The 26,669-nt window shown below is 45.4% G+C and overlaps 2 protein-coding genes across 3 annotated transcripts; one reads left to right on the top strand and one right to left on the bottom strand.

Moving 5' to 3' along the window:
• The first annotated feature begins 18,977 nt into the window (after window positions 1–18,977).
• On the top strand, window positions 18,978–22,562 carry LOC136501369 (uncharacterized). Of its 2 annotated transcripts, none has more exons than XM_066496880.1 (3): window positions 18,978–19,437; window positions 20,512–20,637; window positions 20,725–22,562. In XM_066496880.1, the coding sequence occupies exons 1-3, from the start codon at window positions 19,102–19,104 to the stop codon at window positions 22,258–22,260; spliced, it is 1,998 nt and encodes a 665-aa protein (XP_066352977.1). In that variant the 5' UTR covers window positions 18,978–19,101; the 3' UTR covers window positions 22,261–22,562. The 2 variants fall into 2 exon arrangements, with proteins under 2 accessions (XP_066352977.1, XP_066352978.1); XM_066496881.1 differs by lacking the exon at window positions 18,978–19,437 and adding an exon at window positions 19,956–20,173.
• A 225-nt stretch (window positions 22,563–22,787) lies between these two features.
• LOC136501370 (uncharacterized) lies at window positions 22,788–24,905 on the bottom strand. The gene is made up of 4 exons (XM_066496882.1): window positions 24,779–24,905; window positions 24,508–24,625; window positions 23,138–23,229; window positions 22,788–22,985 (listed from the first exon to the last, which is right to left on the bottom strand). The coding sequence occupies exons 1-4, from the start codon at window positions 24,792–24,794 to the stop codon at window positions 22,921–22,923; spliced, it is 291 nt and encodes a 96-aa protein (XP_066352979.1). The 5' UTR covers window positions 24,795–24,905; the 3' UTR covers window positions 22,788–22,920.
• Between the last annotated feature and the right edge of the window lie 1,764 nt (window positions 24,906–26,669).

Consider the following 26,669-nt stretch of genomic DNA (forward strand, 5'->3'; position numbering starts at 1 on the left):
AAGTTTAGATATAAGCATTCCTTAGATTTATGGGATAAGAGATAAAAATTGATTCCATACGTCTCCATGATACGTTTCTACTCTGCAATTATAGTTCCAATTTGACACGCCATACTATAAAGTATGGTCAAACAAAAAAAAAATTTGAAGGCGCTATTCAAGGGATACTATGGCTTTAGTTATGGGCACCATTGTAGCACATCGAAGAAAGGAAGGGTTGGTTAAGCCGTGCTAGCTACTAGAGTTAATTAAGAGCTATAACGTTATTAGCGTTAAGAATGAAAACGGAAAGGAAATATTTCGAACCGAACCGCATCGTTTTCTATATTTGACCCGAGCGAATTCGTATTTTCGTACAAAATACGGAATACTAAATTCGAATTCGAAATTCGGAACACCAAATTCAAAAATCGGATCGAATTCGGTTTAGGCTTTGTTCGACCGATTTCTACTTTTCTATTTTTAATTCGGAATATCCCGAATTCGAAATTCGGTTTCGAAATTCGGTTTAAATCAAATTTGGCCCACTACGAGTCCAACCTTAGAAAAATTATATCTTTTTCATACAATCTCAGATGAAGATGATTTTTATATGAAAATTGTAGCTCTCAACGAGATCTACAACTTTCTAGTTCTTAGTTTTTTCATTTGATGTCTTGAAAATGTTCAAAAAAATTAAACAAAGTCAGTGATATATTAATCGCGTACAAGCGCTTGTTGCCTTAAAAAATCATATCTTCCTTACGTCGTGTCGAATGGAGATACTTTTTAAGAAAGTTGTAGGACTTGTTAATTATTATGTACTTGTTAATTGTTATGCCGTATTGACCGTGTTGTATTGACCGTCGTGCCGTATTGACCGTTGGGTCAATATTCCGTATTGATTTTTCGTATACCGACCGTGTTCGACATAATTCCGCTCGAATTAGTTCGTTTTCGAAATTTTTGATATTCCGTAAGTTCGTGTTCATTTTCGTGTCTGGCTTTACCGCTTTTGTTTTTGTTTTCGTATTCAAAATGTAGAAGTAGAAAACGGTTGAGAGGTTTTTCGACCGTTTCCGACCGTTTTCATCCCTAATTAGCGTCCATAGCTGACATTTTAGGTTTCATATTGGCCAATACTGTTAAACAGTCGTTTCGGCTGAAACGATCATGAATTATTACTGTTGGCTGGTTTGGTGTGAGAGAAAAATATTGTTCTAGCTTATAATCCACGATCGTTTACGACCCAGCGAACAGGCTGAAAGGCTCTTTATTTTAAACACAACTTAATTATGTTTGTAATATTTTGTGATGAATCTGTCTATTTTCATGTGAGCGTGGCTCGCGCGCCAAACGTCCGGATGCCCGCGCATGTCCTGCCTGATGCGCTCACCCTGCATGCCTGATGAGTCTACCCGTATGCTGCACCTGCCACCGCCTGCCTAGCTTGTCCCGCATGTGGCTGCAACTGTGTGCCTGTCCGCCTATCCGCCCCCCCCCCCCACATGGTGCTGCACGTACGCACGGAAGCCCGTGCCTGTTGCTGCATGTTTCATTTTGTTCTGTGCTACGCGCCCATGCAGGTGGGGACCACCCACACCCGTGCCCTGGATGCTGCTGCGCCCCTCTCTTCGCTTCTGTGCTACGCGCCTGTGGACGTGTATGTAGGTCAGGACCAGATCTACATTTGCAACACCATATCTACTTTTGTAACATCCAGATGAAATAAATGCAACATTCGGATGAAACATATGTCTGAAATGCTTGAAATATATTGTGCCTACTAATGAAAACACTTGCAACATAAAGCATTTGCTGCAACGTACATCTAAAATAGGTGAAACATTTGAAACATACGGTTGTAACATATGTGTTTGGTTGGATGAACTTGCCACTGTTCAGGCTCCAGAAATGCAATTGGTTGCTTGCTCCATGTGCTCGGCAATCCAGGGGTTGTAGCATCTTCAGGTGCATTGGTGCAGGTTCTGATCCTGAGCGCTGAGCCCCTGACGCTGATCTTTCTATATAGAGCCGGATGTGCCCGAGTCAGAGCTGCATGCGCAAAACCCTGATGGGTCAATAGTGCAGATACATCAGGACCCTACTCCTCTATCTAAAAAAACACTACTGTAATTTCACTCCCTAAGGAGTCAAACAATTCTAAATTTAAATTGGCTAAATATATATAAAAGATTACTGTCGATGTTTCACCACCGATAGCCTGCAACGGAGATACCCGGGGCAGTTTGTTCGGGCTTCAACGTATGCAGAACTCGACGGTTAACGCAAGAGACAGTCGATTTATCCTGGTTCGGGCCCTCGATCGTGATCGAGTAATAGCCCTACGTCCAGTCGGCGTTACTCTTTGCGTTTGATTGATTGTCAAGTGTTGCGTTATCTAAGTCTCTTCTGCTCTAGGAACTCCGCCCTCCTTTATATAGTCAGGAGGCTAGAGTCCTAGTCGATTTACAACGAGATTCCTAGTAGGATTACAGAATAATACTACTACTAAGTTTACAGGGAAAGAAATCCTAGTTAGACTAGATCTTCTCTCTGCTTTATGGGGTATCCGGTGGATCCCGTATCGACAAGCCCCCGAGCACTTCATGGTTGAGCTCTGGAATCCTCATCTTGTTCCTTCAGGTCTTGCTGAGCAGGAACAAGCGTTGTCCGAGTGCTTTCCTGAGTGAAACCGTGTAGCGCTTCTTGGGATCTTCGATTGGTGTGTGCTTTTTTGAAGAAAAAATACATCCGTCTGGGTGTAGCCCCCGAGCCTCTTGCTATTTGGAACAAGAAGCTGGAGGGTCTTGTCTTGAAATTGTTCTGATTCCTCGTCCAAGTTTTTTATCAAAAAGAACTCGGATATTGCTTGGTCCGGGTTCTTTTTGACATGAATCCTTGAAGTTGTTTGTCTTGAAGAAATCTTCTTGGTGACGTTCGCTTTTTTCAAGAAAAAAAGTGCACTCACTGAGTGTAGCCCCCGAGCCTCTTGCTATTTGGAACAAGGAGCTGTAGGGTCTCGAATCTTATGTTGTTCAAAAGAGCTGAAAAACCTCTTCTGTTGCAGCCCCCGAGCGTATATTCGGGTTCTTTTACCCAAAAAGAACTCGGGTGCAGGGTCTTGGCATATTCTCTAGTAGTCTGCTGTTGTCAGATGTGGTTGTATGGTAGTGGTTGAGTGTAAATGTCATTTGCTCACGAGTTGTACAGTGTTGGTATATCCTTTCGAATATGCTTGTCCTTGAGTACTGTTCCTTCACGCCCGAGTCATCTTTCATTGAATTTTGTCTTTTCACTGTGCCCTTTGTTAGGTTTGTTCTGTTGGTGCTCCTGGTCCATGTGCACCACTTCTTTGGTCTATAAATACCCTCCTGGTGTGCTGTTTTGATTCATCGAGCATTTTGTTGCGTGGTCTGAAATCTTCGTAGCCATGAATATGATAGTTTCTGAAGTAGAGCAGCCCCTGGGCGTATCTCGTAGTTCTTGTATATGTTGTCGTAGCTGGAGGGAGTCTTGTGATAGAGATTAGAGGTAGACTAATCTCGTAGCGGCATTGTACCAGGAGGTACGTTGTGGTAGTTGGAGGAAGTCTTGTGATGCGGGATACGTTCCTTCATCCAGCAGTTCTAGTAAATCCCCCTTGCCTGTCCTACGACTGTCCGGTGCAGATCAATGCCTGATCTGGTGTCACGTCGGACTTGGGTAGACAGATACCTGCTGGGCTTCCCTGTTCTATGTTGTCCCACCGTGCTGCTGACTTCCACCTCGGATGTTCTGTGTCCGTCCTTTGAAGAAAACAGTGTAGCCGAGTGCGGTTTGTTCTACCGAGTAGCGATTTGGAACACGTAGTCGTTCCAGAGCCTAGTTGTGTTCGGGTTCCTTTTTGCTACCTTGCTCGTCATAGTACTAAGTTCGTTGGGTCTTGTAAGATGTGTAATCTTGTAATTTTTGAAGCCATTTATAATGGAAAGAATCTTGTTTTCTGGGTTGTCATTCTTTTTTCTGTTGATGTCCTAGTGAGTTCTTTCTATAAGAACCAAGTTCTTGTGCTCCTTGTGTGGTGACCCTTCGTTGCTTTATTGTTGATGAGTTCTTTTTGTAGCAATATGTTAACTCTGACTTGGTGCTGGATGGATAAGTCTGAAATCTGCCCATTGAACTGTACCATTGTGTAGAAGTGTGCCGTCCATCATTTCAGCTTTGTCAGTTGTGTTGGGAAATGAACCATTGTGTTCACATGACGTGTTAAAACGGGCCTAATGGGCCGCATTTTTATTGCTGTAAAAATCTATTTAAAGGCCTTCTTTCTTCTTTTTCTTTACTGCCCTGCCTTTGCCTTGAAACCCTAGTTCTTACTCTGTCGTCGCCATCATCTGAGCGCCGCCACCTGACCATCATCGTTTCTCAGTACCTTATTGCTTTCGCTAGTATATGGGTAGGAAGAAATCCACGAGCAAGTCCCAGGCAACCTTTGTAGATGAGGAGGCATCACTTTCTGTGATTGAAAATCAAGAATTCATGGCCATGAGGGCTGCTCAGAAGGTCTGGCCGGCTCCGACTACGACTGAGGATCAGTTGCATGAGCTGGTCAGTGATTGCCTGATCCAGGACAAGGAGATTGCTTAGTGGAGAGCTCTAGGCCAGCATCGGGTTCCAACCCTAGGCTCTGGTGAGATTGTTCTTTTTGTCTCCTTTATCCATGCTGGTCTTTGCCTTCCTGCCTCTGCTTTTCTTCATCGCTTTCTCAATTATTTTGGGATTAGCTTGAACCATCTTACTCCCAATGCTGTCCTTCATCTTTCTGTCTTTGTTCATCTTTGTGAAACTTTTCTTGGAATTCCTCCTTCTCTTTCTCTCTTTCGTTACTTCTTCCGTCTGAAGCCCCAACCCCGCAGCGATGACACCCATGTTCTTGGTGGCTGCGGGATTCAGTTTCGTTAGGGTCGTAAGGGTAGATTCTTTGATTATGATTTGGTTGATTCTGTGAGGGATTAGCGTGCCGACTGGTTCTATGCCGCCAATATGATCCCTCCTCTTTTTGTCCATTCTTCTTCTGGTCCCGTGGTTAACGACCGATGGGAGAAGAATCCCATGACGGTGGATGAGCTCTAGACGATCAAGCCATTTTTGGAGAGGATATGTGCTCTGAAACAGCAAGGCTTGACCGGCTTTGGTATCGTCTCCAGTTTTCTTCGCTGCCGTGTTCAACCTCTGAAGGAGTGAGAAAACTATGGTTTTGAATACTCTGGAGTAGAGGACCCTTCTCGTATGGTCCCTGCCCTTGAGTTAACTAGTGAGGAGGTGCTCGAGCGCCTTCAGAAGATGTTGAAGGGAGTGAGCGTTGTCCCACATACTGTCCCTGAGTACTATGCTAACAACCCGCCTCCTGTTGTGAGTTGTTTTTTCCTATGCTGGTACTTTTCATATTTTCTTTGCTGTCTCCACTTTTCGCTTAATAGTTTTCGTCTGGTTGTTTTACTCTTTTATAGGAATTGGGGCATAACTTTGTTGACCCGATCCCCCTTGACGACTGCCCCGCCATTGTGGAGCTTGGGGAGAATCTTGCTGGGGCATCTTTAACCAGTAAGTTTCAAACCACTACGATGTTTCCTGGTGTTTCTTCCGCAATTCTTGACACATATGTAGAGTATGTTCCTCGTCCAGTTCCTCGAGCTCCCCGTAGTTTCAGAAAAAGGGGGCGAGCAGATTGTTCTTCTTCTGGTTTGTCTGTCACCAAGAAGTCTCGTCAATCAAGTACTCGTCCAGGTACTCAAGTTATAGGTAGCGTGCTCTTAGGTGAGCATATTAATATGTTTTGTATTTTTGTTGTTTGCTTTTGCCTTTAACTGAGTACTTTTTTTCTTTTTCAGATGGCGCTGTGGTTGCCATGCTTGAGAGTGAGGAAGAGGAGGATGATGATGCGGCCCTTGTTACGCGTCGGTGAGTTGTTTTCCTATTTTTTTGTTGTTGAACACTTCTTTTTGTTCTGACTTTGACCTTGTTCTCTTGTAGTAAGCAGTCGTTGACCTTGAGTTCTTCTGGAGCTCTGGTTCCGACCACGCCACTCCCGTTGCAAGGTGGCGGTGATATTTTTGCTTCTATAGTTCCCCCTCTAAGGTCTTCTATTGGTCTTGGGGGTTTTATGAAGAAGAAGATAGCTAAGTGAGTGAATCCTGCTTAAGTTTCTTTGCTTCTGTTTTCCTTTTCTCTGATTCATATTCTTATCGTCGATTTTCCTTATCATCTTGCAGGCCTTCGCCTTCCCCTAACCTTCAGTTGACTTCTTGTCAGACCTCTGGTGCGGCCCTGTGTTCTGAGTCTCGAGGCTCGGAATGTGCGGTCAGCGAGGTGGCTGAGAGGGGGATAGGGTTCTCTGGTGATTCCGTAGCTACTGATTTGCTGACTCCAGAGGTGACCGTTGCCACAGTGGTGGAGCCATCTGGGGATGTAGCCGAGGCTTCCTAGGGTACGGCCCTGGTCTTGTCTTCTTTGCCTCAGCCGGCTTCTCCCTCTGCTCCTCTTCCTAGTGGCATTCAGCGTCTGGATGATGATGTGGTGCAATAATTCGATGCCGCTCATCGGTTGTCAGAGCTGACCGCTGCCTGGGGGACCTTCACGACTTCTTTTGGTGAAAAGCTCTAGGTAAGTTTTTTCTAAAATTCTTTCTTTGGATGTTCGTCTTTCTTCTGTTCTTATGTCTTGTTTTTCTCTTTCTCTTTTTGCTCAGTCTTTTTCTCGGGATCATACCGGCTTCTTTTTCTCGTCTGAAACCGAGAAAAAGTTGTCTTCTGAGGTTACTGCTCTAAAAATAGAGCTTGATCTCTGTCGGGCCGAGATGGAGACCGAGCGTCAAACGCATCAAAAGGAGGAGAAAGCTCTCCGCGCCCAGGTGGTTGAGGCAGGAAAGCAGAGGGATGTAGCTGTGGAGGCCATGAAGAATGAGTGCAATGGTATTGCGGGTTCTTTTTGTTTCCTCTTGTATTCGAATTTTCCTTTCTGATGACTTGTTTTTGGTGCCTGGTTAAGCTATCCGAGTTGAAAAGCAGAAGCTTTCAGAGGGTATTGAGGAAATGAAGACACTTGCTTGCAATAGTCACAACAAGGCTGAAGAGGTAATTACTCGTGCTGAAGAAGAACTCACGCTTGCCAAGTTGATTAGGCGTGGGGCTGATAGGGATCTTGTGTAGGCCCAAAAAACTGTTGAAGTCTTGACTAGTAAGTTGGCGACGGCTACTAAGAACTAGAATGCTTTGTGGAAATCATTTTGGTCAGTAGCCGATCTTCTCTGAACTCCATCGGATGATGGTCAATCTTGGGCTCAGTTTATTCTCAAAGTTCTGACCCATTTTCAGGAGTTCGTGAAGAGATGCGCCCAACTATGTATCAGAAATGTTCTTGCCCAGGTTCGGGTACTTGCTCCGGAGATGCCCCTGTCCAAGATTGCAGAGGAAGCCGAGAGTCAAGAATATCTTGATGCTGTTGAAAAGATGGAGCCTAAGGTTAAAGATTTGGCTAGGAGGATTGTAGATAATCTTGATATTGATATTTCTTCTCCTGATGGCGATGCTTGATGTATCTTAACTTTAGTACTCCAGCCTCTGTAATAAGGATATTATACTTCTTTTTGAATGAAGATCCTTTATTTTTTGTTGATGTCTTCTTTGCCTGGATGTCTTTGACTTTGTCAAGTGTTTGTCATGCTTTTGTCTGTGCTGTGTGAACAACTCGGTGTTTGTATATCATTGTCTTGACAAACTTTCTTAATTTGTCGAGTGCTTGTCTGGCTTCCATATGCGCCAAGTAAACAATTCGGTTTTTGTAGATTGTTGTCTTAACAAACTTTCTTGATTTGTCGAGTGCTTGTCTGGCTTTCATATGCGTCGTGTAAACAACTCGGTTTTTGTAGATCGTTGTCTTAACAAACTTTCTTGATTTGTCGAGTGCTTGTCTGGCTTTCTTCTGGTTGTAGAAACATCTTAGGATTGGTTCGGGTGTTAGCTTATTAGCTATCCTCATTGGCGGGCTCAAGCATCTTTTTAGCTCTTTTGCTCTTAGCCGGTATGCTCAGGCGTAATTTTAGCCATTTTGCTTTTTTGGATCGGGTGTTAGCTTATTAGCTACCCTCATCGGTAGACTAAAGCATCTTTTTAGCTCTTTTGCTCTTAGCCGGTATGCTCAGACATGATTTCGGCCATTTTGCTTTTTGGATCGGGTGTTAGCTTATCAGCTACCCTCATCGGCGGGCTCAAGTATCTTTTCAGCTCTTTTGCTCTCAGTCGGTATGCTTAGGCATGATTTCAGCCATTTTGCTTTTCGGATCGGGTGTTAGCTTATTAGCTACCCTCATCGGCGGGCTCAAGCATCTTTTTAGCTCTTTTGCTCTCAGCCGGTATGCTCAGGCGTGATTTTAGTGATTTTGCTTTTTGGATCGGGTGTTAGCTTATTAGCTACCCTCATCGATGGGCTCAAGCATCTTTTCAGCTCTTTTGCTCTCAGCCGGTATGCTCAGTGAAAACAACTCGGGAAGATTCATAATAAGACATCTGTTGTCGAGGAGAACCTTCTTTATTGATCATGATCGTTTACATGGTTATTGAAAACAACTGGGGGAAATCCATAGTAATACACGTATTGTCGTGGAACACCATCTTTATTGATCATGAACGTTGATCTCTTATGGCTTGTACGTGTATCCTTCCTTGATTTGTTTTTTACGCGTAGAATCTTCTTAGTTGGTTGATGTGCCATGTATTGTTGACTTCTTTTCCATCTTCATTTATCAACTTGTACGTGCCTAGACTGGTGACTTTTGTTACAATGAAAGGACCTTCCCATGGACTGAGTAGTTTATGGTGCCCGTCAGTTTTTTGTATTCTTCTTAGTACCAGATCTCTGATTTGGAGTGATCGTGGCTGCGTATTCTTGTTGTAGTGGTGTCTTAAACCTTGGAGGTATCTTGCTGATTGAAGGGTAGCATTTACTCTGACTTCTTCTGTACTGTCGAGTTCTAATCTTCGGGTGTGTTCTGCTTCTCCTTCGTCATACTGTTCTATTCTTAGCGACGTCCAAATCAGGTCGGCAGGTAGTACGGCTTCTGATCTATAAACTAGGAAAAAAGGTGAGTATCCGGTGGCTCTGCTTATTTGAGTTCGTAGCCCCCATACTACTTTGGGTAATTCTTCGATCCACTTGGATCCATAGTCCACTAGTTCTTCATACAATCTTGGTTTTAGTCCGGCTAGTATGAGTCCATTAGCCCTTTCTACCTGTCCGTTGGCTTTTGGATGTGCGACCGATGCGTAATCTATGCCGAAACCGCGATCCTGTGTCCAACTTTGGAACTCTATAGCTGTAAAGGGAGAACCCAAATCTATGATGATTCGATTGGGCATGCCGAAGCAGTGCATAATGTCTTGGATGAACTCGACTACTTTGGCTGCGCTGTATTTTGTGAGTGGTTTGTATTCAATCCACTTGGTGAACTTGTCGATTGCCACAAAGATGTACTCGAAACCACCCTTTGCTTTCTTGAGAGGTCCTACTTGATCCAGCCCCCAGCAGGAGAAAGGCCAAGCGGGAGGGATGCAGATGAGATTGTGAGCTGGTACATGAGCTTGTCTTGCGAACATTTGACAACCTTTGCATTTTCTGATGAGTTCTTCTGCGTCTTTCAAAGCGGTTGGCCAGTAGAATCTGGTGTGGAACGCTTTGCCAACTAGCGTTCTTGAAGTGGCATGATTCCCACAGCACCCTGAGTGTATTTTGACTAAGATCTCTTTGCCTTCTTCAAATGAGACACATTTTAGGAGTACTCCTGATGATGCGGCTCTTCTATACAGCTTGTCCCCAACTAGGACGTAGTTCTTGCTTCTACAAACAATTTGGGTAGCTTCTGCTTTATTTGCTGGTAATTTATTCTCTTTGATATAATCGATAAAAACCTGGGTCCACGAGGTGGTGATTACCAAAATCTGGGTGCCTTTTGCTGAGAGTTCAGGGGTTATCTCACCAGGTTGTTTGATAGAGGGAGCTGATAACTCCTCTATGAATACGCCGGGTGGGACCTTTGCCCTGTCTGATCCGAGCTTGGCGAGGACATCTGCTGCAATATTAGAATCGCGTAGGACATGTAGAATTTCCAATCCTTGAAAATGTTTTTCGAGTTTTTGTATTTCAACGCAGTAAGCGCCCATATTTTCTTTGGTGCAGTCCCAATCTTTGTTGACTTGGTTGATGACTACTACCGAATCGCCGTATATGAGTAATCGCTTGATTCCACGGGTAATTGCTATTCGGAGTCCGTGGATGAGGGCTTCATATTCTGCTTTATTGTTTGTAGCTTGCCATAATATCTGATGGACATACTTGAGTTGTTTTTCGTCTGGAGAAATGAAGAGAACACCTGCACCGGCTCCGCCTAGCTTGAGTGATCCATCAAAGTACATCTTCCAATGGTCGAGGATGGTATTTAACATAGGTTGTTGAATCTCTGTCCACTCAGCAACAAAATCAGCCAAGGCTTGAGATTTGATTGCCTTTCGTGGGGTGAAATCGATATTGAGAGCACCAAGTTCAACTGCCCACTTAGATATGCGCCCTGTTGCATCTTTATTGTGTAGGATGTCTCCGAGTGGGAAATCTGTCACCACGGTAATCTTGTGGCTTTCAAAATAGTGGCGAAGCTTGCATGAAGTGATCAGGAGGGCGTAGAGTAGTTTTTGCACATGCGGGTACCGGATTTTTGATTCTGACAGTACTTCGCTGATATAGTATATGGGTCGTTGTACTTTATATACGCGCCCTTCTTCTTCTCTTTCTACGGCTATTGCTGTGCTGATCACAGTAGAAGTTGCCACAATGTACAGCATCATGTCCTCATATTTCTTTGGAGGTGTGAGAATGGGTGAGGTTGTGAGGTACATCTTGAGTCTTTTGAAAGCTTCGTTGGCTTCTTCTGTCCACTCGAACTTGTCTGTCTTCTTTAGTAGTTTAAAGAAAGGAAACCCTTTTTCACCGAGTCTTGATATGAAACGGTTGAGGGCCGCCATGCAGCCTATTAGTTTCTGCACATCCTTGATACTCCAAGGAGGGCCCATCTCTGTTATGGCTCGAATTTGCTTGGCGCTGGCTTCGATTCCACGATGATTGACTAAGAATCCTAGTAGTTGTCCTGAAGGAACTCCGAATCCACACTTGCTTGGGTTCAATTTCCACCTCCACCTCTTTAGGTTTTCGAAGGTTTGCTTTAAGTCTTCAATTAGTGTGTCTGGGTTCTTTGTTTTTACTACTACGTCATCCACATATGCTTCTACGTTTTCGCCAATCTGATCATCAAGGCACGTTTGGATAGCTCTTTGGTATGTGGCACCAGCATTCTTGAGTCCAAACGATATGGTCTTGTAGCAGTAGGCGCCGAACGGAGTGATGAAAGATGTCTTGCTCTGGTCTTGTTCTTTTAATGCAATCTGGTGATATCCTGAATAGCAATCAAGAAAGGATAGTAGGGCAGATCTTGCTATCGAATCAACTATCTAATCAATGCGTGGTAGCCCAAATGGATCTTTCGGGCAGTTCTTGTTGAGATCTGTGCAGTTGACGCACATGCGCCACTCGTCCGTATTCTTTTTTTGTACTAGAACTAGGTTTGCTAGCCAATCTAGATGAAGGATTTCTCTGATGAATCCGACTGCCATTAGCTTTGTGATTTCCTTTTTAATTGCTGTCTTTTTGTCGGGCGAGAATCGTCGTAGCCGTTGCTTCATAGGCTTTGAGCCTTCATTGACATCAATTATGTGCTCAGCCAACTCTCTTGGGACACCTGGCATGTCGGCCGGCTTCTAAGTGAAGATATCTTTGTTGTCTCGAAGAAAGTTGGTGAGCGCGAGTTCCTATTTTGCCGAGAGGTAGGTGCTGATGGTTGCCATTTTGGAGGGATCACCGGTGCCCAGGTCAATTTGCTTGACGTCGGCTTCTTTTGGTGGTGCGAGGATGTTGGGCTTTTTAGCCGGTATCTCTAGTTCTTTTGAGCTCATTTCTACGGCAATAGTGGCTATTTCTTTTTTACCATCGGTGGCTTGTGCCTTGGCTGCAATTTGAATTGCCTAAACGTCGCAGTCAAAAGCGTGCTTCAAATCACTTCAAAGGGAAAGGACACCATTAGGCCCTGGCATCTTAAGCAATAGGTACGGGTAATGCGGTATTGCCATGAATTTTGCTAGTGCTGGGAGCCCGAGGATTGCGTGATATGATGAATCGAAGTCTGCAACTTCAAACTTGATGAACTCTGTTCAGTAGTTTGAGGGAGTGCCAAAAGTAACCGGTAGAGTGATTTGTCCAAGTGGCATAGCTGCCTTGCCGGGTACTATTCCATAAAAGGGGTGCTCGTTGGTGTAATCATCCTAGCGAGTTGTAGTCCCATCTTCCTTAGCGTCTCTGAAAAGATGATGTTGAGTCCAGCTCCCCCATCGATTAGTACTTTAGTGACAGTCATGCCAGCGATAGTTGGATCTAGAACCAGTGGGTAATGGCATGCATTTCCTACGCTAGTCCATTAGTCTTCTCTTGAAAATTGGATTGGATACTGTGACCAATTGAGATATCTTGGAGTAGCCGGTTCTGCTGCCATGATGGTTCATAGAGCTAGCTTTTCTTGATGTTTGCTTCTAGAATCTGAGGTCCTAGTGAAGATCACTGCTACCGTCCCCCTGGATTTTTGGAATCCCTTGTCTTCGTGGTTGTCTTCATCTTTTTTCTGATCATCTTCTTTAGTGTTTACCTTATTATCTTTTCTCGTGTATCGCTCATTGAATGTGTAGCAATTTCCAGTGGTGTGATTTCCTTTAGGATGCAAAATGCAACGCATGTTTTCAATGTCGTCATACCCTCTGGGTTTGGAAAACTTTCTTGATTTATTAGCCATCGCCACGATGTTGTTTGGTCCACATTTTCTTTCTTGATGTCTGATGTTTCGATGATTTCGCTTGTTCGGGTTGTCTTGGTTGTTTTTGTCTGGGAACCTTTCTCGTGTCTTCTCCTCTGCAATAATCATCTTTTCTACTGTGCGTCTAAATTCTTCATTGCTTCTCGGGTTTTCTTTGCAGAAGTCTTGAAATTGCCACCTAGCCATAATTTCGTGAGAGAAAGCTTCGATTACTTCCTATTCTATGATGTCATGTACTTGAGCACGTAGTTTGCCAAATCGTCGATAGTAATTTCTAAGAGTTTCGCCTCCTCTCTGCTTGAGTCCTTTTTAATTCTGCATGGGTGATGGGGTGCGTAATGATACCCGTGAAATTTCCACAGAAAACTCTTTGTAAGTCTTTCCCAATTTCTGATTGACCCTGGTTTTAATTTGTCGAACCATTGGAGGGGCATGGTTTCCAGTGCCATGGGAAAAAATAAGGTCTTGATATCGTCGTCTCCTCCGACTAGTTCAATCGACTGCGAGTAAATTCTGAGCCACTGCCTTGGTTTGGTCTTGCCATCATATTTAGAGTGGTTGGACGGCTTGAACTTGTGAGGCAGTCATATTGAAGCGAGTCTATTTGCAAAACAGGGGAATCTATCGTGCGTTCCGGCTTCCTTGTATTCTGATTCGGCACCTCCTTCCTGCCAACTGTCGTTTTGGTGAGAGTAGTTTTGCGGGGATGTCTAAATAGGTATTTCTCTTATGATCTTCCTTGGTTGTTCGATTCGGTAATTTTGACTGTGGTCCCTTCTACTTTCTCTGTTGTGACTTCCTGCTTGGTCCAAGTCTCTCGAAAGCGGACTTCTTTTGATTTTGATCTTCCTTCCTATGAGATGTTGATCTGGCTGGGTAGTCTTAAGCGGGCTCTTCCGTCGTGCGTTCTTAGGGCTGCTGATTGGAGGAGGTCTCGGAGTTGTTCCTATTTTTCACTGGGAAGTGATGTCGCTCTGAGTTCTTCTAGTGCTTCTCGGATCTTATTGTAGGGTGCATTCGCCGCACGTCTTTCTTCGACTTCTTGTTCTGATTTTTTCCAGTCGTACTCAGCCAGATCTGACTCATATTTGATCCAAGCTTCCTTGTGCTGCCTAGCATGGCATTGGCATCCTTGTTTCAATTTGTTTCTTCTTTCTCTGGCTTGCCTCTGACTCTCGGTCTCACCATCGTGCCCCTGAATAAAGGGTGATATGTTGGACTCGGATTCGTCCGATGACCTAATGTCGGGTGCTTCTGGGGGGACCAGAGGTGATCGAGGACGGCGAACCATGAATACTTCTCGTGTGTGAATCAGTTCTGTTATTGGTGTTGGTTTCCACACTGTCGGAGTTGTTGATGATTTTAGTAGAGGCTTCAAGGTCGCAGATCGAGTCTCCTTCTTGGTAGGGTAGAATTGTTGTCGTCGTCAGTGCCGACTAGATGGGTACCGTGGTCTTTAGGAATAGAACCTGGCCAGTGGACGATGCAGTCTTGAGATGTTATAGTCAGTACGAGACCTTCTTGAGCTCCTTTTAGTGGCATTCTAAGCACCAGGATCGAGGGGGCCTTCGGGCCATGCCTGATAAGATTTTGCCATGTTGTGGAGTCCGAACGGAAAAGAACCCGACTTCTTGGAAAGACTCTGAGTGTATTCCGAGTTGTTTTCTTGATAGGCCGAGGCCGCGTACCGGAGCCCTGTCGGAAAAGAACTCGGTTTCTCGAAAGAATTCGGTAGAGATTCCATCTCGGATGCGGAGCCCGAGTTTGAGTCGGATGCGGAAATCCACGAAATCTGAGTTGGATCAGATATCACGAGTTGAGCGAATCTTCCGGCGATTTGATCCGTCGTAGTCGCCAAAATAGAAAGGTTTTCATGGTGATCTGAATCTTCGAGGAGACGGCCTTGGAGCTTGCCATCGTTGCCTGTCTCGTAGATCCATGAACTGAAGATGAAGGTTGATCCCATCGAGAAGATCATGTTGTCTAGGTCCATCGAGCTCTCGGATGCAGTTTTGCCGAAAAGCCCATACCTAGCTGCGCCAGTTGTCGATGTTTCACCACCGATAGCCTGCCATGGGGGTACCCGGGGCAGTTTGTTCGGGCTTCAGCGTATGCAGAACTCGACGGTTAATGCAAGAGACAGTCGATTTATCCTGGTTCGAGCCCTCGATCATGATCGAGTAATAGCCCTACGTCCAGTCGGCGTTAGCCTTTGCGTTGGATTGATTGTCAAGTATTGCGTTATCTAAGTCTCTTCTGCTCTAGGAACTCCGCCCTCCTTTATATAGTCAGGAGGCCAGAGTCCTAGTCGATTTACAACGAGGTTCCTAGTAGGATTACAGAATAATACTACTACTAAGTTTACAGGGAAAGAAATCCTAGTTAGACTAGATCTTCTCCCTGCTTTATTGGGTATCCGGTGGGTCCCGTATCGACAATTACTAACATTTATAATATTGAATAAGTATTACTATATTAATTATGAAATATGTTTTTATAGTAAATCTAGTTGTAGATATAAAATATGGTATTTTTCCTATAAACTCGATCAAATTTTAAAAAAGAAGTTTGGCTTATCCCAAAGCTTAGAATTGTATTTTTTGGGAGGGATGGAGGGTGTATAGCACTTTGTGTAATCTTCACAAGATTCCATCCAGTTACATAATTCTGAAATGAATCTTATCTTCTTGGAAGGAAGCAGCATTCTAGTGACAAGTTGTTCTCAACAACTGCCTTTTGTCTCAACTCTCAAGGTATGCCCCTAGAAGGGGCCTACTCCCTGCTATCCTTGGAATAGGATTACATCCACAGCACTTGATGCATGGGCTGCAAAAAAACTTCCAAGATTACATTTGAGCCCTAAAAAAATACTCCTATAAAAATACAGTTAGATCTCAGACAATGCCCCTTTCGCTTCGCTGAAAAAACAAGCCGAAATACTATTTCAACTGATTTGTTGTGAAAGAAAAACAACAGTTCTAGCTGAAAAAACAAGCTGAAAAGTACGGATTATAAGACAAGCGAACAGGGCCAAATGTTCCCTCTTGCAACATGGGATGTCCCTCTGCCTCACTAGATAGACTGTAGGTGCCAGTGATGTATGAACAACTACCTGAGGCACTGGCCTCTTTCAGTATTCTTGGATGTTTCCAGTTCCAATTGCTCAGTTAAAGCCAGTCACATGCATGGCAAGGAAAAGGCATGTTTAGCAACAAGAGGCGTGATTGCATACGAACAGATCAGCCGAGCTCAGATTCTCCAAGTTCAAATTTGACAGAGGTTTGTCAATATCAATCTCTCTCTTCATGTGTAGTAACAAACAAGCAAAGGGGAATAAAGCAATTAATTATGTGTGGCGCAAATTTATATCAGGTAAGTACTATGTTAACTTTGTGCACGTGAACAACGAATTCAAGTAACACAAGCAAGTGTTTGGATGAAATACTTGCCGCAAAAGAGAAAGGGGGGTTGGTTAGCTTCCAACTCAAAGGCCATGTGCTGAACCTGAGCTAACGTCGCAGTCATTGTTACAAGTTGTCTCCCAACTTTTCTTACTGAAAAAACTTGAGACTTTGGCATTTCACCCATCATCGAAAACTGGTTTCGTACTTTTACCATCACGTAAAATGGTTTCGCTAGTTTGCCATTATGAAACATGTGCAACCCTGCCGGAATGCCATTTGGTGACTTTAGATCTAAAAAAAAATGAAGTTTTCTTCCACTCCTACCCCTGCCCTGGTTTCTCCTTATACGTCACCGTTCCGCGTTCGTGGTCAAAATAGGATCGACGCAGCAGGTGACACCGTGCGGTACCTCCTCGGCGATGGCATCTTCGGCGCCGACGCCAAGGTGTGGAGGAGGCAGCGCAAGGCGGCCAGCCTCGAGTTCCACTTGGCCGAGTTCCACGCGCTCACGGCCAACTCGCTCGTCGAGCTCGTGCACCACCGGCTGCTCCCATGCTGGCCGACGCGGATGCGTGACGAAGATGGACCTGCTCCCCCTCTGTGCTCCGTGGCCATCGCGCTCGGCTTGCCTTTCGGCGGGGGAAGCCGCGACGTCGGCACACCTGAACCTCAGGTGCGGGGCTTGCCGGGTCAGGCCGACGACGGTGCTACTCGTGCCGTGGGAGCACTATCTGCCTCTGCGGGCACTGCTCCAACTCCAGTCGCGACAGGTGTGGCCATCACGTTCCCGATGTGCCGTGGCGTCGTCGGCACATGGCTCGCCGAGGCCGGCCCTCGCTGATGGCCCTCGGTCTCACCGTGCCCGTTCGTGGCCGAGTCGATGGGCAGGCCCACGAATAGCCTCGCCGGGGCTAGGTCGTCCACCTCGCGACTCTTGTTGATGTGCTCGCCGACGCCGAAGAAGCGGCCTACGAGCCCGGCGGCCCCGAGGTCTCTACTGCAGCCACCATGCCTCGCTGGTGGGAACACGACTCTGCATGGCGAAGGCGAGCGGGCAGGTGCTGCCATGGGGGGCGGGCGGGCGTCGCTGGAGGCTCGCGGCACTGCCGTGGGGGTGCGTCCGCCGAGGCCGCGCTCGGACACGTCGCGGCGAGGGAACAGGGGAGGCAGAGTGGAGCATGCTCGTGGCGGCGGGTCGAAGGAGACGGCGAGAGGGCGAGGCCGGCGGCTAAGGTTCCTGGCGAGGTGCACCGGTGGCCTTCACACCGGCGGACGGAAGCAGCGCGCCCTCCTCTGTTCGGGCAGAAAAGTAGAGGAGCGGCTCGCATACGGAGAAAGGAGACGACGCGGTTCGACAGAAGGAAATGAAGAGGTGGCAGGCCTTAGCTAGCGGCGTGGTGGCAGGCCTGTGCCTCGCTCGATCCGTTTCTCCTCCCTCGGTTCTGTCCATCTGTGTGCTCTCACATGAAAGAAGAAGGAAAAGGGCAAGGGGTAAATGTGGAAGAAAACTTCGTTTTTCATTTTTTTTGAGATCTAAAGTCACCAAATGGCATTCCGGTGGGTTGCACATGTTTTATAATGGCAAACTAGCAAAACTATTTTGCGGGATAGTAAAAAGTGCGAAACTAGTTTTCGATGATGGGTGAAATGCCAAAGTGTCAAAAAATCTTTCATGGAGACGGTGATAGATGCATGCGTACAAGTACTTAAATATTCATGACCCAGGTTTTAACCCAGACACCTCAAGGGTTAGGGTAAGAGTGCGTGCTACTTGCTATGTTACCTAGTTGTCCGATTCCATAAAGATAATTAATGATTTGCTGCCTTATTGCCTCTCATCAAATATGTTTTCATGCTCCCCTACTTGTGACATGTGAGCCACCTCCTCATGGTAAATGTGCATCTATCACTAATTTGTTGACCAGGCCGTTATGGCTAGATTGCTACTTTGCTAGCTAGGCAGGAGAGTGTCACCTAGAGCAACATAAGCAAACTAGGTGGCCGTCAATATCGTCAGAGTCAACTTTATTATATCACATAGATTTTTTATTTCAACAGTGTTTTATTAGAGAATATATAAATTTTATCAGGTTCGATGGACCCTGATAAACAGCCCTAAATTCATCCCTAAGCCACCTTAGATAATACAATATTTTCTATTTCTTGTAATACCATTTTTTAAATCTATCGCGAAGGATATATGTGAACACAGTGGGACACACTTCCTCCGTCTTTACAAAAGAGTCGCTATGAGATAGAACTTGCATTTAGAGATTGAACTTGTAAGGGTTTAGCTTTATAATAGAGAGAGATTATTACTTCCTCCGCTTCAAATTATAAGTTATTTTAATTTTTCTAAATAAATAGTTTTTACTATATTATATATAGATATATATATATTTTATCTTGATATCATAGTAATAAAGCAATGAATATAAAAAGTTAAAACAACCTACAATCCATAAGTGAGTATATAATTATATGCGTGTTATAAAAAAATATTAGGATCATAATCAGAAAATACCAGGTACTACGACACATGCTCCTCATAAATGCCAACATCTTTACAGAACCCCCCCCCCCCCCCCCCCCCCCCCCCCACCCCACCCACACACACACACACACACACACACACTTAATTCTCTGCCGTTGTCGCTTCCACCCCCCTCTTGCTCTCTCGCCTCCAACATCTCTCACTCTCTGCCTCTCCTCCGGCCTCAGTCTGCAGCCCCGCCCCTTCACACCGCCGCAACCCTACCCCAGGTCCCACAGCCAATGCCGCCCGCTTCCCGCCCCGCCGCCGCCTCCTCCGCTCCACCCGCGCCGCCCCGCCGCCTCCGACGCCGCCGCCCGCTCAAAGCCACACTACCTACCTCCCCCGCTGCCGCCGCAGGCGCCGGCGCTGGCGCTGCCCGCCGCGGCGGCCCCGAGACCCCGCATCTCCGTTGGGCCGCGCCTAGCGGCCAGGGCAATGCCGGCGCGGAGAGGCCGCGTGGAGACCCGCCCTCCTCCTCCGTCAGGCGCCTGGCCGCGGCGGTGTGGCGGCTGCGGCCACCCGAGGAGGCACCCGCCGCTGGCCAGCATGACGCCGCCTCCCGTGTCGGCCTCGAGGTACGCGCATCTCCCACTCCGTGCTCGCCCGTTAGAAGAAAAAAAAAGGAAGTTCGAATTTTTAGGTCGAATTAAGCTGCTCCCGCTCGAATGTTGCTGGATCCTCGCTCGGATTCGGCGTACGGGGAGGCGAATCCAGGACGGCGGGAGGCGACGCCCTCCCTCATCAAGCCGCCGTACTCGCCTGCCCACCGTACCACTCCGCTCTCTAGCCTCCCTCCGTTCTAGCTCGTGGCGGCAAGCAGTTACTAGCCGTTGCCGACGGCGTCGCACGGCGGCGGAATCGAAGTCCAGATCCCCATTTATGGCGGCGTTCCTTCTCATTGCTCTCTTTCATCTTTTATAATATAATAATCGCTCCCGTCTCAGTGTCGGCGGGTGACATTTATTGCTCAGGCCATGGGCGCGTTCCTTGTGATACACACAGCCTGTGATCTGCTCCTGGCTCATTGAATCATCGGTGTGCCGTGCAATTAAGCACGCACGGATGTACATTACCTCTCTAGGGTTCTTGATGTGAGAGTAACCAGCCTGTCTCCTCCAGCTACCCGTGCTTGTGGTGCGTGGGTGCCTTGCCTATTTACTGGAGTCACTACTGCTACCTTGCCAAGTGATATTCGGTGTAAACTCGGTCATGTGTTCAGTTTCCACTTGAGTGAGTTACCCATCTTGGTTGCAATGCCAGTATGCCACTGCCATTCATGGCATGAGCAATAGATCCTGGTTTCAGAAGATGGTATGGCGGTTTCATACAACTCTTTCGTTTGTCATTCATCCTATTTGCTGATAGGATCTGAATGATCCACTCCCCAAGATTTATACGTGCAATAACGAGATCAGTTCATCTTGTTCTTATGTCTCCTTTTTCGTCAGAATTCAGATCTTTGCTTTGTCATTTTAAAGAAATTACTTTAGGCTGTAACTTTGAGGATGGGTAAATCTGAGGGCGCTATCAAATCGTTATCCATGTATTGATGTCTTGTTGCTGGTTAGAGATGGAACAAGTTTTTTTTTCTGCTTTGTGGCAGTTGATTGATCATTCATATTAACTTGTTGATTTCACTTATATGACAGCATATACCGAGACATCTACAAACTCACCTTCTGAGCAAGAATCCTCTTAGTTACCACCATAGTCTGAAAAAAGACATTTCAAGCCCCAACTCTGTCCTGGGGCCACATAGTGGAGAGCTCCACAAGGTATAACCAGAAATCACTCGCACCTAAATTGCTTCTATCTTTTTTGGTTCCATACTGCAAGCTAATTCAGTGGATTTAACCATGCAGGTACACCTTCGTCTTTCCTCTGGTGTGGAGGATGCAACAAAATGGGAGCATATAAACATAAAGAGCATAGAACCAGATGGTGCCTATGTGATTGCTAGCCAACTAAATCTTGTTGAGGAACAGAAAGGGGGCAGCTATGTTGCTAGCCTTGAGTTGGAGCTTCAGCAGGCGCAGGATAGGGTGAGCAAGCTAGAAGCTGAGCGGCTTTCGGCCAAGAAGCAACTTGATCACTTGTTCAAGAAACTCGCAGAGGAGAAAGCAGCTTGGCGGAACAGAGAGCACAAGAAAGTTCGAGCAATTCTTGAAGATATGAAGGCTGATCTGGAGCATGAGAAAAAGAACCGGAGGCAGTTGGAGACTATTAACTTCAAGCTTGTTGATGAGTTGAAAGAGGTCAAAATGGCCGCGAAGCAGCTATTGCAGGAGTATGACAGCGAGCAGAAGACACGGGAACTCACGGAGGAGGTGTGCAACAAGCTAGTGAGGGAGATAGAGGAACACAATTCAGAGATCGAAGCCTTGAAACAGGATTCTGTCAAACTGCGGGGTGAGCTGGATGAGGATAGGAAATTGCTACAGATGGCTGAGGTGTGGCGTGAGGAGCGAGTGCAGATGAAACTTGTGGATGCCAAGCTCACTCTTGAGGCCAAATATGAACAGTTGAGCAAACTGCAGGAGGATGTGGAGGCTTTCATTTCAACTTTCATCTCTTCCAAAGGAGACAGCACAATTGTTGAGGCGGCACACAACATTGTACAGGCCATTGGGTCAGCCAGAGACCAAGAGGTTGAATTCACGTATGAGCTACCAAGAGCATCAGAAGATATACTGTCCATCTTTGAAGAGCTACGCCCAAGCAAAGAGACAGAGACAAAGGAAACTGAACCATGCCCAAAGAAAGAAATCCAAGAAGCTAGCCCAACAACTGATATATTTCTGGAAAATCGAGACAAATTGTTCCCAGATGGAATCCATTCTGATGAGAGCGACACGGAAGATGGAAGCAGCTGGGAGACCATGAGCCATGAAGAGATGCAAGGTTCAAGCCACTCACCATATGGAAGCGAACCTTCAGTCAACAAGATCTTTGACAGAATTTCATGGACCAGTGGAAACGATTCTGAGGGTGAGCAGATCAACAAACTGTGTGATGACTTGAGCAATGTGTACCTGACAGACATGAAACAGTCCAAGAAGAAAGAGTCTGCCATATCAAAGCTGTGGAAGTCATCTCCACTGAAAAACTGTGAACTCCGTACAAAAGATGTTCCAGAGATGATAAATGGGAGATTATCAAGTGCAAGTCTTCCAAATGGTGTGTACTCTACTGCCAAAGGCTCAAATCTAGATATGGGAGACAGCACCCCTAGCACAGCGCAATGGAGCTCACCAGACTCAATGAACAGCCAGTTCAACCGGGGTTTCAGAGGCTGCATGGAGATGGTTCAGAGGCAGAGCCTGAAGGCAAAGCTCCTAGAAGCTCGGATGGAGAGCCAGAAGATTCAGCTCCGTCATGTGCTCAACCAGAAAACCTAAGTTAGAACCTCACTCTGCGTCAAGAAATAAAATTCCAAGCATTGGATATATTTCATTTCCCTTGTCCATTGTAGTATGTAGCTTAGTCTCATGTGCTTCTGCTTCATATCATAGAACTATATAGCTAGCTGTAGCCTTGTAGGCTGACCCGGCCATGGTTGATGCATCTCACAATTGTGGCAGTCCATTTGACAGGTTATAGTGTCCGTCTTTATGTGTAATGTAGCAGTAAACAAGAAGCATCGTTCAGACTAACTGTACCAGTAATGTAGCAGCAAACAAGAAGCATTGTTCAGACAAAATGAACCATTGGCAGTGAAGAATTGTAAAACCTCTGAGAATGTGTCTTCATTTGAAGCGAACAGAATACTCAGAAATGGAAACCTCTTCAGAAACTGCTGTCATGGAGGCCATAGGAATTCTGATTCTAAAATGAAATTTATGCTAGATACAGTTGTCAAAACACAAAATGTGCCACTTTTAGTTGCAATAGCCACAACAGATTCTCTGTGATGCAACACACAAACTCGCATAAAGTCACTGGAGCTTTGATTTTGGAGACATTTAATGTTCCAGAATTGTTAGTCAAGTACATACTTTGTTAACACACAACAATTGTTGACAGCTCGATTGTATTAGCAATATAGTACAGCTATATGATCACACGTTGCTTTGCTTGTAGAGCTTCGTGTCCAACACTTGCTTCCCACACATTGCGCACACTCCTGGAAAAAAATCAATATTATGATCAGAATAAGGAATTAACTAATTTCAGAAGCATTTTGTTAAGTCATGAACTATATGATAGTGATACTTCGAATGTGTCAATGCACTTATAAATTCATTTACCATGTTCCCTTTCTAGTGTGTTTCTTACCTTTCGAGTAAGCACAGGTGTGGCAATATTTTGCGTCCTGGTGCACCTGTTGCTTGCAGATTATACATTTGGTGTTTCCATATGGAGTCCACCTGTGATTAAGCAGAAGTGTGTAGAATTAGACCACAATCACAAATATTACCTTCAATGGACAACAGATGTGATTTGAATATTAAGTTACAAAAAAGAACATACTGTGATTTCAATAGAGAACAAAAACATATAGCTTGTTCTGGAAAATATCCAATGAGGCTAAAGAATCCGTAGATACAGAAAACTCAGTTAAAATTTTAAGCAACATATTTAGAAGGAACAGATCTTGACTCCTGGCCAAACAAACAGGATATCAGCCACACACTGGTGACACATGATATTTCCATGGAAATTCAAGAGCACCTTGCTTGAACATAAGGATCAAATAAATATGAATTTTGATTAAAGATTCCTAAATAAAAACTGGAAATCCTTATCCCCTACCACCCCATATCCATATGAAACCCTAGCTAGCACCTGTTTCCGTACCTTACAACATCAGAACTCATATTCCTTCTCACCTTTTCTATCTCCCCTGTGTATTCCCACAACTAGTAATGAAACATTCATTAATTTGGAAGGTGGTTTCTTCATATTCCTATGTTAACCGAGACAACAGTTAGCATGACAGTTTCTCCGATAAGACCAAAGTTTATCATTTATAGAAAGAAATCCTTGTGGAACATGTGCCTTGTTGTCTTCCAGATCTGTGACACTTGCAACAAATAATTCACTATCTATTCAGTTAAGAACTAAGGAGGCCATCCTTACTACGGCCCTGCATTGAAGAGAGAAACTTTGAGGGGGCTTTTTTTGGAACTTTTTTTTGGGGGGAAACTTTGAGGGGGCATTAGGTTACCATGCTACCACCATCGTGGTACCAAACTGTCAAGAACAAGAGCTTGTACTCTTGTACAACCGACATACTATCAGTCTGATTCAGTTGAAGGCTTTAAGGGGGAAAAATGAGGGCTAACACAATATTCTAAAATTAAATGATTTAGGTGGCTCAAAATTCAAGAAATCAAGTCTACCAGCCTGTCCATTGAGTTGGACCAGCAAACAATTTGTTTGATTGATTGGTTACTGACTTACTGTATACTATCTTCATGACTAGTAGAGCCATTAACTCTGGTGATTTGCCTCTTTATTAATGAAAACCAAAGCTTCTACCCTGATCTGTTGAAGGTATCCCAGAAAACGAAATTGGGAGCCCAAGCAACAGGCATCAGCTATTCGCGCGTGATGTCAGCCCAACCCTGACCGCAAAGAACTACTAGTAGTAGGGGAGAAGGCTCGACAGGGGCAGGGGAAGGGAGGATGAAGGGAGAGCTGACCTGTTCTTCTTGGAGAGGAGCTTGTTTTCGTTGATCTTGCGGCCGCCGCTCTCGTTGGTGTTGCTGGCGCCCTCCTTCCACTTGTCAGGCACGATCACCTTCCCGAGCTTCTTCTCGCCTGCATCCCAAATTCCACCAGCACTTTCTGATATAAGGAAAAACAGGAAGAAGAAGAAAAAAGGGTACAGATCCCAGCACGAGTCCTCTAGGGCAAAAAGGAATCGGGGATGCACACCATCAACTACCGGGAGGAAGGGAGGGATAATCTTACACTTAGCGCACACCATCGCCGCCGCCGATTCTTGCTGTTCTTGCGGTTGGGGATCCGAGGCTGGATGGAGCCGAGAGGAAGGGGAAACAGAGAAGGAAGCGGTGGCTGGCTGAGAGATGCGCCGGGGTTCGGGTCGGTTAAGCGCACCAGATCTGTTTACCCGAACCAAGCCTGTTTGATGGGCCAGGCTCAAAGCCCGGATAGCTCTAGGCCCAATTTAGACCGAATCCGGGCTCAACTTGAAAATTGGGCGAATGTGGTTTTGGGCAAAATTTGTTTAAATTGGGTTGGAGTTCTGCAGTTAGAGTGGAGAATAATTTCGTGATAGTAATAGTATAAACTTATATTAGTATATGCCGTACAGCTTGTTTTACTCTCATACATCGATTTTAAAAAAATAAACTTATAGTACATACTTTGATACTCATGTACATGTATGTACATCCAACGGATGAAATACAAACACAAATCGCAACATGTATTATAAAAGTCATTGGTCCCGTTCGCTTCGCTGAAAAAATAAGCCAAAACACTATTCTGGCTAATTTGTTGTGAGAGAAAAATAATGTTCTGGCTGAAAAAACAAGCTGAAAAGTACAGATTATAAGACAAGCGAACAGGGCTATTATATGACTTGCTAAAAGTTAAAACGGTTGGTACAAATGTGGCACAAGCGACAAAGTGAGTAGCATCTCTTCCTGTCGGTGCGAAATGTGGCCAACAAGTAAATATTTATAGTTTTGTCGTATGTTGTAATCGGATGTGGCCTAGGACTCAATGACACATGATTTATACTGGTTCAGGCAACGGGTCCTATGTCCAGTTGAGGTCGGTTGGTGACTTTATTCCTGAGCTCAGGTGCTCGAAGTTTGTTGTGGGGTTACAAACAAGTGAGGAATGAAGTGGGGGTGTAAAAGGCCGGTCAGACTCTAGTCCGAGTGGAAGAGAGTGATGGGGGTTCAAACGTATGCTAAGTGTCGGAGCGTGTGCTCTGTGTGCGTCTCTGTGTGCCCAAGCTTGCAAGCTGTTGAGACCATGTTCGGTAGCCTGTGTATCCGTCGAGTCCTCGAGTCATCGGGTCGTTTAGGAGAGAGCGCATCCCCTTTTATAGTTGAAGGGGATGGCCTTACAAGTCAGAGAGAAAGAGAGAGAGAGAGTGTGTGTGTGTGTACGGGCGCTGCCTAGTCTTGTTGCCCACGCCATCGAGTACGGGATGGCCGCCTGAAAGCTCTAGTTTGGTTTTGGTGAATTGATGAAATCCTAAGTGCTAACCTAGTTTATCAAAGTGATTATGAGATAGGTAGCACATTCCAAGTGGTGAAGCAAATGAAGATCATGACATGATGATGGTGATGCCATGGTGATGATCAAGCGCCTGGACTTGAAAAGAAGAAAGAGAAAAGCAAAAGGCTCAAGACAAAGGTATAAATTATATGAGCCATTTTGTTTTGGTGATCGAGACACTTAGTGAGTGTGATCATATTTAGGATCGATAGCCGTACTATTAAGAGGGGTGAAACTCGTATCAAAATGCAGTTATCAAAGTGCCACTAGATGCTCTAACTCATTGCATATGTATTTAGGATCTAGTGGAGTGCTGACACCCATGAAAATGTTTACGAAAATATGCTAACACATGTGCACAAGGTGATACACTTGGTGGTTGGCACATTTGAGCAAGGGTTCAGAACTTCACCGGTGAAGTGTCCACCCGTAGAGTGCGGATAGTCCGATGGTAACACCGACGCCCTATACAGAAAAGACAGAGGTCACTGTAAGTGACCGGACGCTGGTCTTGGAAGGACCGGCGCGTCCGGTCAGTAGAAGCAGCAAAGACGCTGGTGTCGGTCTCTGATCGGATGCTGGGTCACTTAGTGACTGGATGCTAGAG

The sequence above is a fragment of the Miscanthus floridulus genome, chromosome 13 (genome assembly GCF_019320115.1).
Source record: "Miscanthus floridulus cultivar M001 chromosome 13, ASM1932011v1, whole genome shotgun sequence".
Classification (NCBI taxonomy): Eukaryota; Viridiplantae; Streptophyta; class Magnoliopsida; order Poales; family Poaceae; genus Miscanthus; species Miscanthus floridulus.